Genomic DNA, 13521 nt, shown 5'->3' on the forward strand with positions numbered 1-13521 from the left:
CAAATCCTTACATAAACAGTTGAATTAGAAGTATGTGTTCCTCAGACGTAAGCACTTTAACTATCCATATTTGTTTGTTTGGGTTTTTTTTTTTAAGTACTGCTTTGGAGTCACAAATAGAGGAGAGGGAGAAGCTGTTTACATTGACATGGCTATGATGTTAATCCTAGCACACAGCAGCCAAAGAAGGAAGAGGTGGATGATGCTGAGCCCCCACCTCCTGTGACTGATGGATACAACCTGAATGGAAGTGCTTGTATACTTCGGAACACATGCTACTATTCAAGTTGTGTTTGCATGTTAGCTAAGTCTGCATTTGAGCTTGAGTGTGCATATAATGAAGGCCTGAAAGAAAAATTGATTTTTCTTTTTCTGTTTGTGTGAGCATTTGTGTCTGAGTTTGTTTTCCATGAGACCTCTTCTTAAGATCTGACTGTGTAGGCGATGAAAGACTGCCGAGGATCTTGGACAAGGACAAATTATATGGGGTGGGGGGTGGATAGGGGAAAGAGAAATTGACTGCGGAGCATTCAAGTATGTGACCAAAACCTCAAGTGCTGACAATGAAAGCAAGAGAGAACAGTTGTTTGTGTTGGCACAGGTTGCCCTGAAATTAGTTCATCTCTCTGACAGGGGTTGCTCAACACGCTTCGCCAAATGCCAGTGCGGATAACATTTTGAAGTTTTTGCCTCCTCCCCCGCACCCCACGTGACTCTGTATAATTGGTGGAAAAAGTGAGTTTTTCTGTCGGGGAGCTCTTGTCAAGCATCCGTCTCTCGTCGGCATGGTGAAGGGAAGCAGCTGAATAGGCAGCATGTTTAGTCTGGAGCTCCTTCTCCTGGGGACACACTTCTCCACACCAGGAAGTAGTCCCCATCATACTCCCCCAGACCCCCAAGGAAACTTTGGGAGACTGGCTGAAAGGGTTAAAATGTGGAGAGGCATTTTGCTGTAGCCTTTATCCATGTAAGCCAGCTGTCCCCAAAGACTTTTTTTTTGTTGTCAAGTCCTCATCCTAATGGACTTCATCTTCTCATCACACCCACACACATCACACCTATAAGCAGATTACATATATGCACATACATGCCAACACAAGAATAGACATTCATGCACTTATACACACACACATGCACACGCACACACACACAGGCTAGTTATGTCTAAGGTTTATTGAATTGAGGCATAGTTCCAGATCTGGCTTAGAGCCAGGGGTTAATGGGTCTCTGAATGATGTTCTCCTTCTGTCTGAGTTCTTTCACTTCACAAGCATCTCTCAGACTGGCGTGTTGATGTGTCAATTAGTGCGTGTGATTTTTGTTTGGTTGTGTGTACATATGGTATGCTTTTTTGTATTTGTGTGTTCATACATATGTATGTGCTCGGGTATATTTATCTTATTCAGAGTGAGGTAGAGATCCTGGATAGTCAGTGAGGCAACTGGCAGACAGTTTTTGTGGCCTCACATCCGTCACGTTGGTGTGATTCCAGTCCTGGCTCTACACCTCTCCAGCTGTGGGCCAGTGAACTTGGCCTAACTAGGCCAGAGCATAACCATTAGCTGTGGATCTGGCTCTGGGAGTTCACACAGCAGCCAAACATGACCTTCGGCAAACTGTGCTTACATTTTTGGCATCACTAAACCACAATATATGAGATTTAAGTTGCATTTAAATCATTCCTCCTGTATCTTGCTTTCCCTCTCTCACCATATCAGTTCTTTTTGAGAAATTCCCAACCAGCCATGATATGCCTCCTTTTGTCCCAAAGTGCAGATCATTACTACAGTCTGATGTGCACAAGGCAGAGTACAGCCACTCCAGAGGGACTGTTTTAATATCTTTTTATTTTTTCAATAGGAAAGACCCTTAATGGCTTTTCCATGCATCCCAGGTTCTCTGATCCCTGCAGGGAGCAGGTCCATTTGATGGTCCTGGGGCCTTGCAGGGCCACAGGGGAGGGAGCAGAGGTCATGCACTGTGGAGGACCAGTGGAGCAGTTCTGGGACAGCAGAGTGCTGCAGAGGGAGAATGACAGCAACAGAGTGAGAGAGGGAAAGAGAGAGATATATATACTGGGCCTCATATAGTAATGCTCTCAAACACTTTCTCTCTCGCGCTCTCTCTCTCTCTCTCTCACACACACACACACACACAAACTCTTAAACACACGAACTCTTACACACAGACACACGCAGAGCTTTTGATGCTGAAGTTATGAGCTGGATGAAGGAGACCTGAGGCGCCGTCTAGTATGACCTCAGCTGAACTCCTTCAAGAGCAGTGGTCTTTGATCCAGTTTTACTACTACTAGATAATGTCTCAAGACTCTTATTTTGCTTTCATTCAACCAATTAAAATATTCACCCCCACTGCCAAAGAATACCATTTATGAGAAAGTGGTCTTAGGGAACTGTATGTGGCTTTCACATAACAATAGGGCTTTCCCCTAAATATTTTTGGGTTGCCACCATAACCTAGACCTCAAGCTGAACTTGCTTTCTCAGATATCTGATACCCTTCGTTCTTCAACGCTTCACACTCATTGCGCGTGCCAGTGTCGTGTGCTACTAGATCGAGCATAGCCAGTAACCATACTCTACAAGGCAGGGCTTCTTTGACCGTCCATGTGCTACCATTGCTTACATCAAAAAGTTTGACTGCAGTTGTGTGGCTCTCAGATTTTAAATTTGCATAGCCAAAAGAGAGCTTGGCTGCTATGAAAGTGGGGAGAGTTGGAGTTTTAAATTGTGGCTATTTGACTTGCAAACCTGTCTGTGTCAACAGTGAGCCAGATCTTCACTCTCTGTACACGGCCACTTCCATCTCTGATACTCTAATTGTTTTAGCTGTGTACTCTCCTCATTACTAGCTAGAGTAGAACCGAAGTGGCATGTAGCCACTGTACGGCAGTGTACCCACCCCCACCCAAGCCATTATCCTGCCTGTCTCAGTAAACAGACCATTAAGAGACAGAGTCGGCAGAAGCCAGATCCCTATTGTTTTCACTCCCATAGATCTGTGCAAATATTGATCTTCTCCTTTGAGTATGAGTCATAATAAGAGCATACTGTAGTCGACCATACTACTGACTTTGTCAGGAGGCCTTTTACTGGTGGATGAGTCATTTCTGACCCAGAGAAGGACTGAAGAGGAGGAAACGGACAGAGCAATAAAGAGGAGCCGAGGGAGGGAGCTGAAGTCCTCTGGTGTGTATTCTTGTCATCCAAAGGAGGCTTGGTTTTAGTGTTATTGTTTTTCCTCTGTGGGCTGTGTGCCAGACGGACCAGCTCTCCCCTCCCCAGATGAACTCAGACCAGGCCAAAGCAGGCTATTGCCAGGAACAAGAGACACTAGTGGGCAGGGATCTCCCCGGGTAGCAGCCTTTTCTGCCCCCAGGTTTATTTGTGTCACAGACTACAGGCGGCATGGTCAACACCCAGTAGAGAATGAGGTGATGTCTCCTGACTATTTATACATTAATGCACACTGATCTATGTTGAGGTTTGTAAAGCAGCCACATGTTGTTCAAGCTATGTGTTTTCATTTCAAGCATGATGGTGCTCATAATTTTGCAAGTTCTAACTGGTGATGCTGAGCAACAGTAGGACCTTAGTGGAAGAAGTGAATTGGACACACACACACACACACACATATATATATATATATGTGTGTGTGTGTGTATGTATATATATTGATTACATTTCAAAAATTAGAAATACTAATTTTGCATTTGTATGGGCAGGCACACTCAACCCCCCCCCCTTTCTTTTTACACACACACACACACACACACACACACACACACACACACACACACACACACACACACACACACACACACACACACAGAGTCATATGTGGTGGGTGGAACTCTGTATCTCCCCCCACCTCCTTGCCCCAGGGCAGAGGGCTCACTGATGTGCAGGGGGATTAGTGGGCTCATTTTACCCTCTTAAGAGCCGGAGAAAGAAAACAAACTGCTGTCATCTGGGGCTGGGCTGTGGGGACTTGCCTCAAAAAACTCACTGTAGGAGGCACCTCTCCACTGTGATGTATGAATCCCCCACCACCACCCCAGCTCTCCCTTTCCCTGCCTTTATGTTTTTATTTTTTTCTCCCCTCCCTCTCTATCCCTCCACTCATCTCTTGCTCCTTTCCCATCTCTCTCCCTAATTGAAATCCTCTGCCACTGCTTGAGGTCCTCCGGTAACTGATACCTGCAAAGGCGAATCCTCCCAAGAGAGCTCTATTATTCCACTGTGTATCAGTCTTCCATTCCCAACATGTCACATCTAAATATCAAGGCTCCTTTGCAGTACGTGTGTGTGTTGGTGTGTGGTTGCGTGCGTGCTATGGGTGTGCCTTGCCATTCACTGAGCAGCATATGCCCGTCCATTGTTTACGGTCCCATTTGGTGAATGATAACACTGATGTCAAGTCATTATTCCCACCTATCCAGTCCAGTTTGTTCCCTCTGCTCTCCAGGGGGTATAGAGTCATCAGGAGGCAACCTTGAGAACAAGAGAGAGGTGCGCCATGTATTGAGTGGCTTGGAGTGCTGGGATGGTTCTCCAAGCCCGTGGCTGTTGACATTAAACGTTAGCCCAGTGGCTCAGATAGTCAGCCAGCCTCTACTGCCCCCATCAGGTCAGACAGGGATGGTGCAGGACCAAAACCTGCACCACCTGCACTGGATGAGTCAAGACAGGTGATGCTTGGAGTAGGAAGTGAAATTGCATTTGCAGTTATATATTACAACAGGCCTTCGTGGAAGGCACCTCTACAATGCAGTAAAACAAAGCATGGCTCTCAGCCACTGTCACTGGTACCAACAAGATGCCGTCTTGAGGACAGCTTGTAGGTTGTCAATCACTCCAAATGAGTATGAATTTCTATAAGCGTTAATGTCAAGTGTTACCCAATGCTTGTGTTAACACCATAAGCATGTTCCCCCTCTAACTAAGTGTTACTGATACTCTCCTCCTCCACGGTCTTTCTTTGGGATGTGGAGGAGCAGACACAGGCTGTCAGTGTTGACAATAATACACAGTAATGGATAAGGGGCCTATGGGCTCATGGATGTATGATGTCACAGTATTGCGTGCCGCCCCCCCCCCCCCACACACACACACTCACACTTCTCCCAGAAAAACAGATGGAATACACACACACACACACACACACAACTTGAGATAATCTGGTGGACAGTGTGCTGGCTAATGGCAGAGGATCTATCTCACACCCCCACGTCCCAGAGGAAACTGCACTCAATGGACACTAGTGTGACCCCATGACCCCTGGTGATGAAAGGCTAATGTTGACAGATATAGTATACCTGTGAGAGTCTTCTGTGTTTGGCTTGACTGCAGGGGGGTTGTGTGTGTGTGGGGGGGGGGTCTCTGGGCTGAAGTCTGGTCCAATTCACATATTATCCACTGGAAAAAATCCATATCATTGGTTTTCAGTTGGTATAGATACAAACCACTTTCCCCTTAGATAAACATGTACTCACATGCATGTGGATCGTGTGGGCACAAATAACGCGCACATCCACACAATACACTCGGTGTGTGCTGTGTCTCTCCAGCCCTTCACAGAGGTACTTTTGCTCTCAGGGTGGATTGTAGGAAGGAGGGGCAGATGGGGGCAGCGGCACTGTGAGCGAGTGTAACCAGAGCTGCCTGAGGAATGTGGGGGTGGGTGGAAGAGCGGGTGGGAGAGGGGGAGGAAGGGAGGGAGGGAGGGGTGGGGTTGAGGGTACGACTTGAGGGGGCGGGACGGGTGATTAGGGGGTGACAGCTGAGTGCTGACCCCTCTATAATGACAAATCATCTGGCAGGTGTGTGGCTCTGCACCATCCTTCTGCCCCCCCACCCCCCCTTACCATTCCCAGGCCAGGATTCCCAACCGCTGCCGGAGCGGGGCACTAAAGGAAGACTTCCGGACATTCAGACTGCTATCTCATAGGCTCATGACTGACCTTTTGGAAGTATGGGGCAGCCTCTGTGAGGCTATAGCCTACCCCGTGTTTAGCAGCTGCCCTCTTTAGATGCGCACATCACGACACTCAAAGCTCCTTAGTTATAACAAAGAGCTAATGAGCGCTCCGTCCTTGGAGAAAGCTCAGGTAGGGGAGAGTTTATTGATTTGATTTGTAGGTGTTTTTTTTCTCTCCCAGTGTCGACACAACTGAATGCAGAGTTTGTCTGCCCAACTGCCCCAATGTCAACATACCCTGTTTCAGCCATGAAACATGTTCATGTCAAGCTGAACCGGAAAGTTTCTGATCCTTTGTGCTGTGAAAACAACTGCTGTCTCTGGATCAGAGGGGCTGCTGGGAGAGTGGACAGGTGCCAGGATGGGGCCTGGTCTGGACTCAAATCTGAGACCTTTCTGAAAGTTATGGCACAAAGGGAGAGTACAGGAGCCAGTAGGTTATCCTCTGTAGCCCGTACTCCAATATGGATGGATGGTTGGATGGTACTACATACTTAGTCCCACTCACAGACACACACCCATACATGTTTTAACCCCACATTGTAATCCAATCCAATCCTCTACTGTATCATACAAAGAATGCAGACTTTTTTTTTCCTTTTTTGTCTGCTTGGGGGCATGTGTGTTGATTTAATTGTCATATTATCTAAAATAGTTATTGTAACATTATAGGCTGCTTTTCTCTTCCATCATTGCTGGGCTTTCCCAGCTCTTCTAAATCCAATTCTGGCCAACAAATAGAGCTTGCACCTCGCTCAGAAATCTGCCACAAAGCCGAGTTGTTTTCTGTCTGGAGTCTGAACCTAGTAGCTATTTCTCTGTGGAGCCCAAACACCCTCAATTCCACGGCTGTATTGCTGATCCAAACAAAAAGAAAGGGGGAAAAAAAAAGGGAGCCACACATTCTCAGCTGGAAATCACGCGGAACCCGCCGGAACGTTTCACCACTTATCTTTTCACTTTGAATTAAAGATGGGGCTCTGCAGTGTTTTCCAGGCAACGGGAGCAGGGAATACTTGCAAAATCCCATCGGGAAATCCAGGATGGTTATTAACACTAGCAGCAGACATTGCCCAGGTATGCAGCACTCCATATCCAAGTGGAAAAGTGTTGTTAGCCCTGAACAGTTTGGTACCTATTTGGCTTCATGAAAGTGGAGGAGTGAAGCATAGATGTTTAAAAAAAAAAAAAGGGTTTCAGTAAAAATTTCTGTAACTGTTCTACTTTCGCCCCAGAGAAGTTGAATCAGTTCATCTGGACACCCAAGTTTAGTATGGAAAACGTTTCACTACTCATCTAATCGACTTTGTCAGTTTTGGCTAACTGCAGGTATCCCCAACAGTTGCATAATGACCAAAAACGGTGATCCAGGCATCCACATGAACTGATTCAACTTTCCTGGGATTTCTACACCTGGGTTATTGAGCGTGCATCGAGATGTTCAACTTTTGCCACATATAATTGCTTTTAATTTATCAGTTGAATAACACAATTTATTCACAGCTATATTATCCCATGTTTATCCCATAACGAATATCACAACAAGACGTGCACATTGCACAATGTGAAATAAGGAAAATGTTAATGAGGAGAATGTCAGGTGGAGAAAAAAATCCTAAGATCCATCCGTTGGAGCATTTAACGAATTTGTTTTTCCTCGCTATGTGTACGCTTAATAAAGGAAAACCCCTGTAGCCTGTCACGTTGACACATACCCACTGTCATATTGTGTCAGTCAGTTGTCTCTGTCACCAGCACAAGTCTATTCCCGCTCCCCCTAAGCGACATAATGGACCAGTCCAAAGTGACCCATATTTACCCAATAATACGAGGCTTTGAAAAGGCCCATATCGAGTTCCAGCTAATGCTCCAGTGGGGCCTGGAGAGTGAAAGATGTTACCGACCGAAACGGCTTGGGTTTCAGGGCCCGGCAAACAAAAGGCAGACCAGACCTCAAGAGAGAATGAGAGAACGGGGATGAGGGGGGGGAAGTTGGTATGTCTGACTTGGCATACAGACAGCAAAACACATAGACAACTGAAACTGTAACAGTGGAGCTGAGCTCCAAGCACCATTTGGAGTGATAAATGTGTGTTTCTGTGTTGGCTCGTGCATTTTGTGTGCTGCGGTTCATGTCTGAATCTGTATATCCTTTACACTTTAAGGGCATGGTGAGGAGCCTGTCAGTTTCCCTTGGGGAGTCTACAGTGCAAGTTTAATGCATTTCATGCCTTTGCATGTCTAAGCTGTCGTCTGTCCACCTTTGATATGTAGGCAGTATCGTGTACGTTCGTGTGAGAGTCCAAGAGGTTTACAGTCATTTCAATGGACGAATGTGTGGCTAGACTTTGAGGAGCTGCACACAGCCGTTGAATTTATGGGGCAGAACTAAACCAACCTTTCGTGTGCAGAGTGAGCAAAGGGCAGACAGAGTTGGTTTAAGGGAAGAGGATTGGTGATAATGATGATACCCAAAGGTGATTTCACTTCATATCCTTTTTCTTCACTACCGCCCAGACCCACCCACACTATTCAACCCCCCCCCTCTTCCCCACCTTCATGTTCTCTCTCTCCTCTCACTCTCTCTCTTCTCTGACTCTTTAGGGGCAGGCAGGTATAAAGTTACACAGAGCTCTCAGCTTTCTTGGAAGGAATGACCACATGAGTAGCTTGGGGATTAGATTAGCAGGAAGAGCAGACTTAGCCAGGCTGTAAATAGCCTACTTTTTTCACTGTTAAAATGGCCTAGTACAATATAATCAATAGACGGCTCTCATTTGATGCAGGAAGCCATCTGAGAAGACCTCCCTCAAGTGCTCTGTGAAGGACAGCTATACCAGCTTGGTCCTAATGAAGTTATTATTAATCACTAGACCTTCTGTTTGAAACTTGTGTATGTTGTCTCTAGTGGATGAGTGGGTTTTGTGTGCAAGACGTGATTGCCGTCTCTTATCACTTTACTTAATTTCACTGTTTATTCCAGGACATTATGTGGCGTACTTGAGCAAATGTTACTTATGGGCTTTTTGCACAGCATTTTCAAGGCGGGAATGTTGCGCCATTAAGCCGCCTCGCTGTGTGAAAGGTATGAACACAGAATTGGGGGGGGGGGGCTCTGTTGTTGTTGTTCCAGTGTTAAGCCGGCAGCGGAGGTAGTCACAAACCTGAATCATCTGTAAAAGGGACAGCCGGTGTACTGATGATTTATGCTGCCTTGTCGACAAATGCTACCATAGCGCCAATCATTAGCAGTCTAGCCCAAGCCCTACCTAACCTCTCCTAACCATGTGCAGAACCACCAAGCAGCACATTTCAATAGGTAGCACATATCGACAGAACACTAGCAGAACGGGACAGCTGACGCTGTTGTGTTAAACATATCGACGCCTCTGCTTCCGGAACGCCGGCATGCTATGTAAAATCACACACTGGGGTGCGATTATGCCGCCTTTGTTTGGTTCAGTGTAAAAAAAAACAAAAACAAAAAACAAAGCTGGCATAAAGACTTCATTACGGTGTTATTGTGGGATTTCTGTGCAAAAACAAAAGGCTAATACACTCGTCATGGTCAGTCTGTCTGAGCCTCCCCACAGGTGTTAGGTTACTGTATAGAAGCTTGAATGGGCACAGAAATCAGAGGGCCGTCTGTATTCTTGATTCCGATTTTGCTTTGAAGTTTTGCCTGGCTCTCAGGGACAGCCGTTAAAAGCCAGACATGTGTGAGGGCTTTGGACCCCTCTGCTGGGGCTGTGGATTCTGCAGGGGTGGGGGTGATGTTCGCCCAGAAAGCTGTGTTTTGTTTCATTTACTTAAGGACTCTGGTAGCTTTGTAGTCAGACGCTACAAGAAGCCAGTGAGGCCCATACATGTGCAGATTGCTGCCCCAGTGCCCACTCTTGACAGCTTAAAACTGTGAGTTTGTGTGTGAAAGAGAGGAGGAAGGATTAGGGTGGGTGGGGCCACAGGTCAACCCCCCTCCTCACCTCATCCCCCAACCCCCACAGGTATAGCCGCACACATCACTTTGAGAACCAGAAGTGGAGGCTTAATTGACAGCTCAACTGTTTTTCCATCTTTGGCGCAGAGTGAAAATAAACAATGACTCTTGCCATTGCTTGAGAACCTGAAAAGGAGCTTTGGCAAGCTCCATCTGTAAGCACTTACAAAATAAGAGACACCTCAAATACCTTAATAGAGCTCCATTGGGGAGGTTTTTAGCCATAAGGTGTTGGGAGTATGGGTGTGCAGGAAGTCTTGACATAGAGGATTGTGGATTTAATCAAGAATAAACTTGAGCTCAAGTTACATTTACATGAACTGAGCATGAGCCCCTAGCCAGCCTAACTAATAGGCTACCATATGTACGCTGTAGTGATAAGATGTTTGTCCATCTAGTCATTTACAAAATGTATCATTGCTTTGAGTCCTGATACAGTCATTCTCCATTTTCAGGTATCTGAACCATGTGCGGGCTGCCATGCCCCAGGACACAGCTGGAGGATACACCTCAGGGTTGGCATGTCATCGAGCCATCCAGGATGCCTTCAGTGGGCTGTTCTACTTATAGGGCTGACTCCATCCTGACAAAGAGCACAACCTTTATCGGACAGAAATGTTAACCGAATGGACTACAAATACCACACTGCTCTGCAGTGGAGAGGGCCAAAGGATTCTATGGTGGACAAAACAGTCTGAGACACGGATGTATACTACTTTTTATGTTTCAGGTTACTTTTTTATTGAATAAATCAATATTGTCATGGGATGTTTCAAAAGTGAAATAACTGAATGTCTCAGGGCCTGAATAATATCAAAGATCTCATATATTCCAGTGCAAACTAAGGTGTAGTTTGAATTTAAGCAGTCATAATTAACAACATGCAACGAGTGTACAATAAAAGATCTGAAAAGTTTGTAAAAAAAAAAAAGTCCAGCTCAAAGGCATTGGTATTCGTCTTGATACCATAAGGATGTGATAAGAACTATTCAGTTGTCACTTCACACTTCTGTCTCTTTAGGGCTGGTTCCTCTGAAGGCTCTGAGGGGAAAAAAACCAAACTTACTGAATATCTGGTATCTTCTATCCACTATCAGCAAGAGAAAAATTGCATCTAAATTATGTCTTACATCTAAAATGATTCTCACCTGTCTGTTCAGTCTCACTGTGGAACAATATCTCTTTGGGAAGTGTGAATCTCACACACATCATGTTCTTGTTTGGTGCCACATTACGCACAAAATGCACAGAGCATCGCCCCTCCAGAGGGAAGCCAAGGCTGCTGGAGGCCCTTTCAACCATGTCCTTCTGTGGGTTGTCATCTTTAGAGAACCCGTAACAGTGCACAATGGGCAGGTTCTTGTCACAGGAGAGCTCCTGGTCCAGGAGGCCTCGGAAAGCATCAAGGAACTCTAGAGCCAAGGCAGGCAGGTTCATAACCACATGAACACCTGCTTTTCCCTTAAGCAAGGCAGGCAGCTCCTGCCTTATAGGTCCCTGGATGAAGGCTCTGCCATCCAAATTAAAGGTTCGGACTTTGCTGTCCACCTTGTTCAGTTTGCCGTTGTGCTGTAACCAACGGTAGGACTCTGGGTTGAGATCATTGGCCAGAACATTTACACCACAGCGGGCAGCTGGGATAGCAAAGGGTCCCACACCAGCGAACACATCAAATGCGGTGTCACCATGTTTGAAAAGTTGTACTACACGCTGGTGTTCTGTGCTCAGCCTGGGGTTCCAGTAAACACGAGAGAAATCAAACTCGTAGGTCACCCCATTCTCTTTCACCTGTAACAAGGATAGATGATGAAAATGATCATTGGGAGCATTTTAATATTGGATGGTCAAAATGAAGAATGTACTTTGCCTGAGTGACTAAAGAAATGTTAATGCGAATATGCAGTACAGTTACATTAAATGGATGCACATTAGTGATTCCACCTACTTTAGCCACCATATTCTCCTCTCCAGCGATCGTTTCCATCTTAAAGTTGCGGTAAGTTGAGTCGATGATGCTCGTCTTATTGACCACACATGTCACACCAGGATTTTTGTCCATTATGACTTGGCCTGGAATGACAGCAGCAGAGAAGTGCGGTAAACATAAAACTGAATCACCTCTCTAAACTTCCACTTTAACATGACAATTTATCCGTGACCAAACATGCAGAACATTTGTTCCTATGACTGCTGAAACAAAATGTGTCCATCAAATAAATCATTAATTGCCAAATCTGATTCATGCCTCCTGGGAAAATGAATAACATGCTCTTACAAAAGTACCCCGGGCATGGACGTAAGACATCATTAATTATTCTTAAAACCTTTGTTTGGGGGGGGGGGTTATTCTTGGGGATACAATCAATTGTATTTGTGACAGATTGGCTAAAGACTATAAGGTAAAACCTTATCACAAAGATTTAGACTACACCACAGCTTTCGGGAGCTCACTTTTTGCGTGGTTGGGCATTTTTGTAACTGAATCCTTCATATAATTTTTCTGTGAAATGCACGTGTGTTAGCCAAACGTGTTAATCTCTAACCTATAAGGTTTTTGTAGGGGAGCTGGTGGTCCCGTAGGTTCATGTGTACAATATGCCCCACCCGACTGAACCCTGAGGTAACGTCTTGGCCCTCAGGCAGCACAGCTCCGAGAACCTCCTCGGGCTTCAGGTTGTCATAGGTCAGGCGTAGCTCATAGTACTGGATGTTTTGAGGAATATCCAATGATAGCAGGGCCTCTGCCTCGGCTTCACTGAAGGAACTTGGCGAAGACACTCTATTAGGGTCCAACAGCACCAAACGAAAGTCATCTGTATCGTTGCCGCTCTCTTCGTCCTGTACTACTCTTGGCATACCCGGACGTTGGATGGTTGACTTCTTCAGGCTTTTCAATGCTTTGTATAAAACTGCTTTTGGTACACGTAACGCCGGAACAACAATTGCCCGGGCGAAGGCTTCTCGATCTAGGCTGGTCATGCCCCGGACCCCTGGAGGGGCTCTGTAGAGCTGAGGCTCCATCTCAGTGTGCGGTGACACGGCGATACGCTTTAACATGGAAACAGGGAAGACTGCAGCTGTACGTGATGCTGCAGAACAAAATATCCGTCGCACCGCAGAGATTTTCACCTTTCTTTGAGTTTGCGGAAATGTGAAGACTCTTGGAAAAATCCTGAAACGATAACACGTTGTCATTGGCGATCGTCTGGCACAAGGGATCAAAAAATACTTCGTATTTGCGTGCAGAGCATAAGCTCAACGCACACGGAATAACATATTTCTATTTCACTGTTTACTATACTACTATTATTTTCGAGAAGGATATAAAAAAAAATCCAAGTTAAATTCAAACTCCACAGCTCACCTTAACATTCTCCCTGTGCGGACACGCATATGACGTCATCAGTAGCGGACTTGGGGTGAATCAAGTTGATTGGTCGAATCGCCCCCCTGCCGGGCTCTGATTGGTTGACTTGCCACACTAGGTGTCTTTGGTTGGTTACAAGGGATCTACGTTTATATGC

The 13521-nt window shown here is 45.8% G+C and overlaps 2 protein-coding genes across 4 annotated transcripts in view; one reads left to right on the forward strand and one right to left on the reverse strand.

The window, feature by feature from the left end:
• Positions 1-10958, forward strand: part of mnat1 (MNAT1 component of CDK activating kinase) — a 38188-nt gene extending 27230 nt beyond the window's left edge. Inside the window, exon 8 of one of the 2 annotated variants that reach the window (XM_056296040.1) lies at positions 10453-10958. In XM_056296040.1, coding sequence (XP_056152015.1) covers positions 10453-10567 — 115 coding nt within the window. In that variant the 3' untranslated portion in view covers positions 10568-10958. The remainder of the gene's footprint in view (positions 1-10452) is intronic. The other variant, XM_056296041.1, reaches the window with a different exon arrangement.
• Positions 10909-13378, reverse strand: trmt5 (tRNA methyltransferase 5). Of its 2 annotated transcripts, XM_056296039.1 has the most exons (5): positions 13362-13378; positions 12541-13169; positions 11943-12067; positions 11146-11785; positions 10909-11038 (listed from the first exon to the last, which is right to left on the reverse strand). In XM_056296039.1, exons 1-5 carry the CDS (start codon positions 13367-13369, stop codon positions 10983-10985), a joined length of 1458 nt encoding a protein of 485 aa, XP_056152014.1. In that variant the 5' UTR covers positions 13370-13378; the 3' UTR covers positions 10909-10982. The 2 variants fall into 2 exon arrangements, with proteins under 2 accessions (XP_056152014.1, XP_056152013.1); XM_056296038.1 differs by lacking the exon at positions 13362-13378 and having other exon boundaries at positions 12541-13342.
• Positions 13379-13521: the final 143 nt, after the last annotated feature.

The sequence above is a fragment of the Lampris incognitus genome, chromosome 16, assembly GCF_029633865.1.
Source record: "Lampris incognitus isolate fLamInc1 chromosome 16, fLamInc1.hap2, whole genome shotgun sequence".
Classification (NCBI taxonomy): Eukaryota; Metazoa; Chordata; class Actinopteri; order Lampriformes; family Lampridae; genus Lampris; species Lampris incognitus.

Coding starts and splice junctions, on each gene's coding strand:
- trmt5 (XM_056296038.1), bottom strand. CDS start 13,192: ATGACAACGTGTTATCGTTTCAGGATTTTTCCAAGAGTCTTCACATTT. Junction 12,068..12,540: donor CCCCTACAAAAACCTTATAG/GTTAGAGATTAA, acceptor CTGTCATTCCAG/GCCAAGTCATAATGGACAAA. Junction 11,039..11,145: donor CAGTGAGACTGAACAGACAG/GTGAGAATCATT, acceptor TTTTCCCCTCAG/AGCCTTCAGAGGAACCAGCC.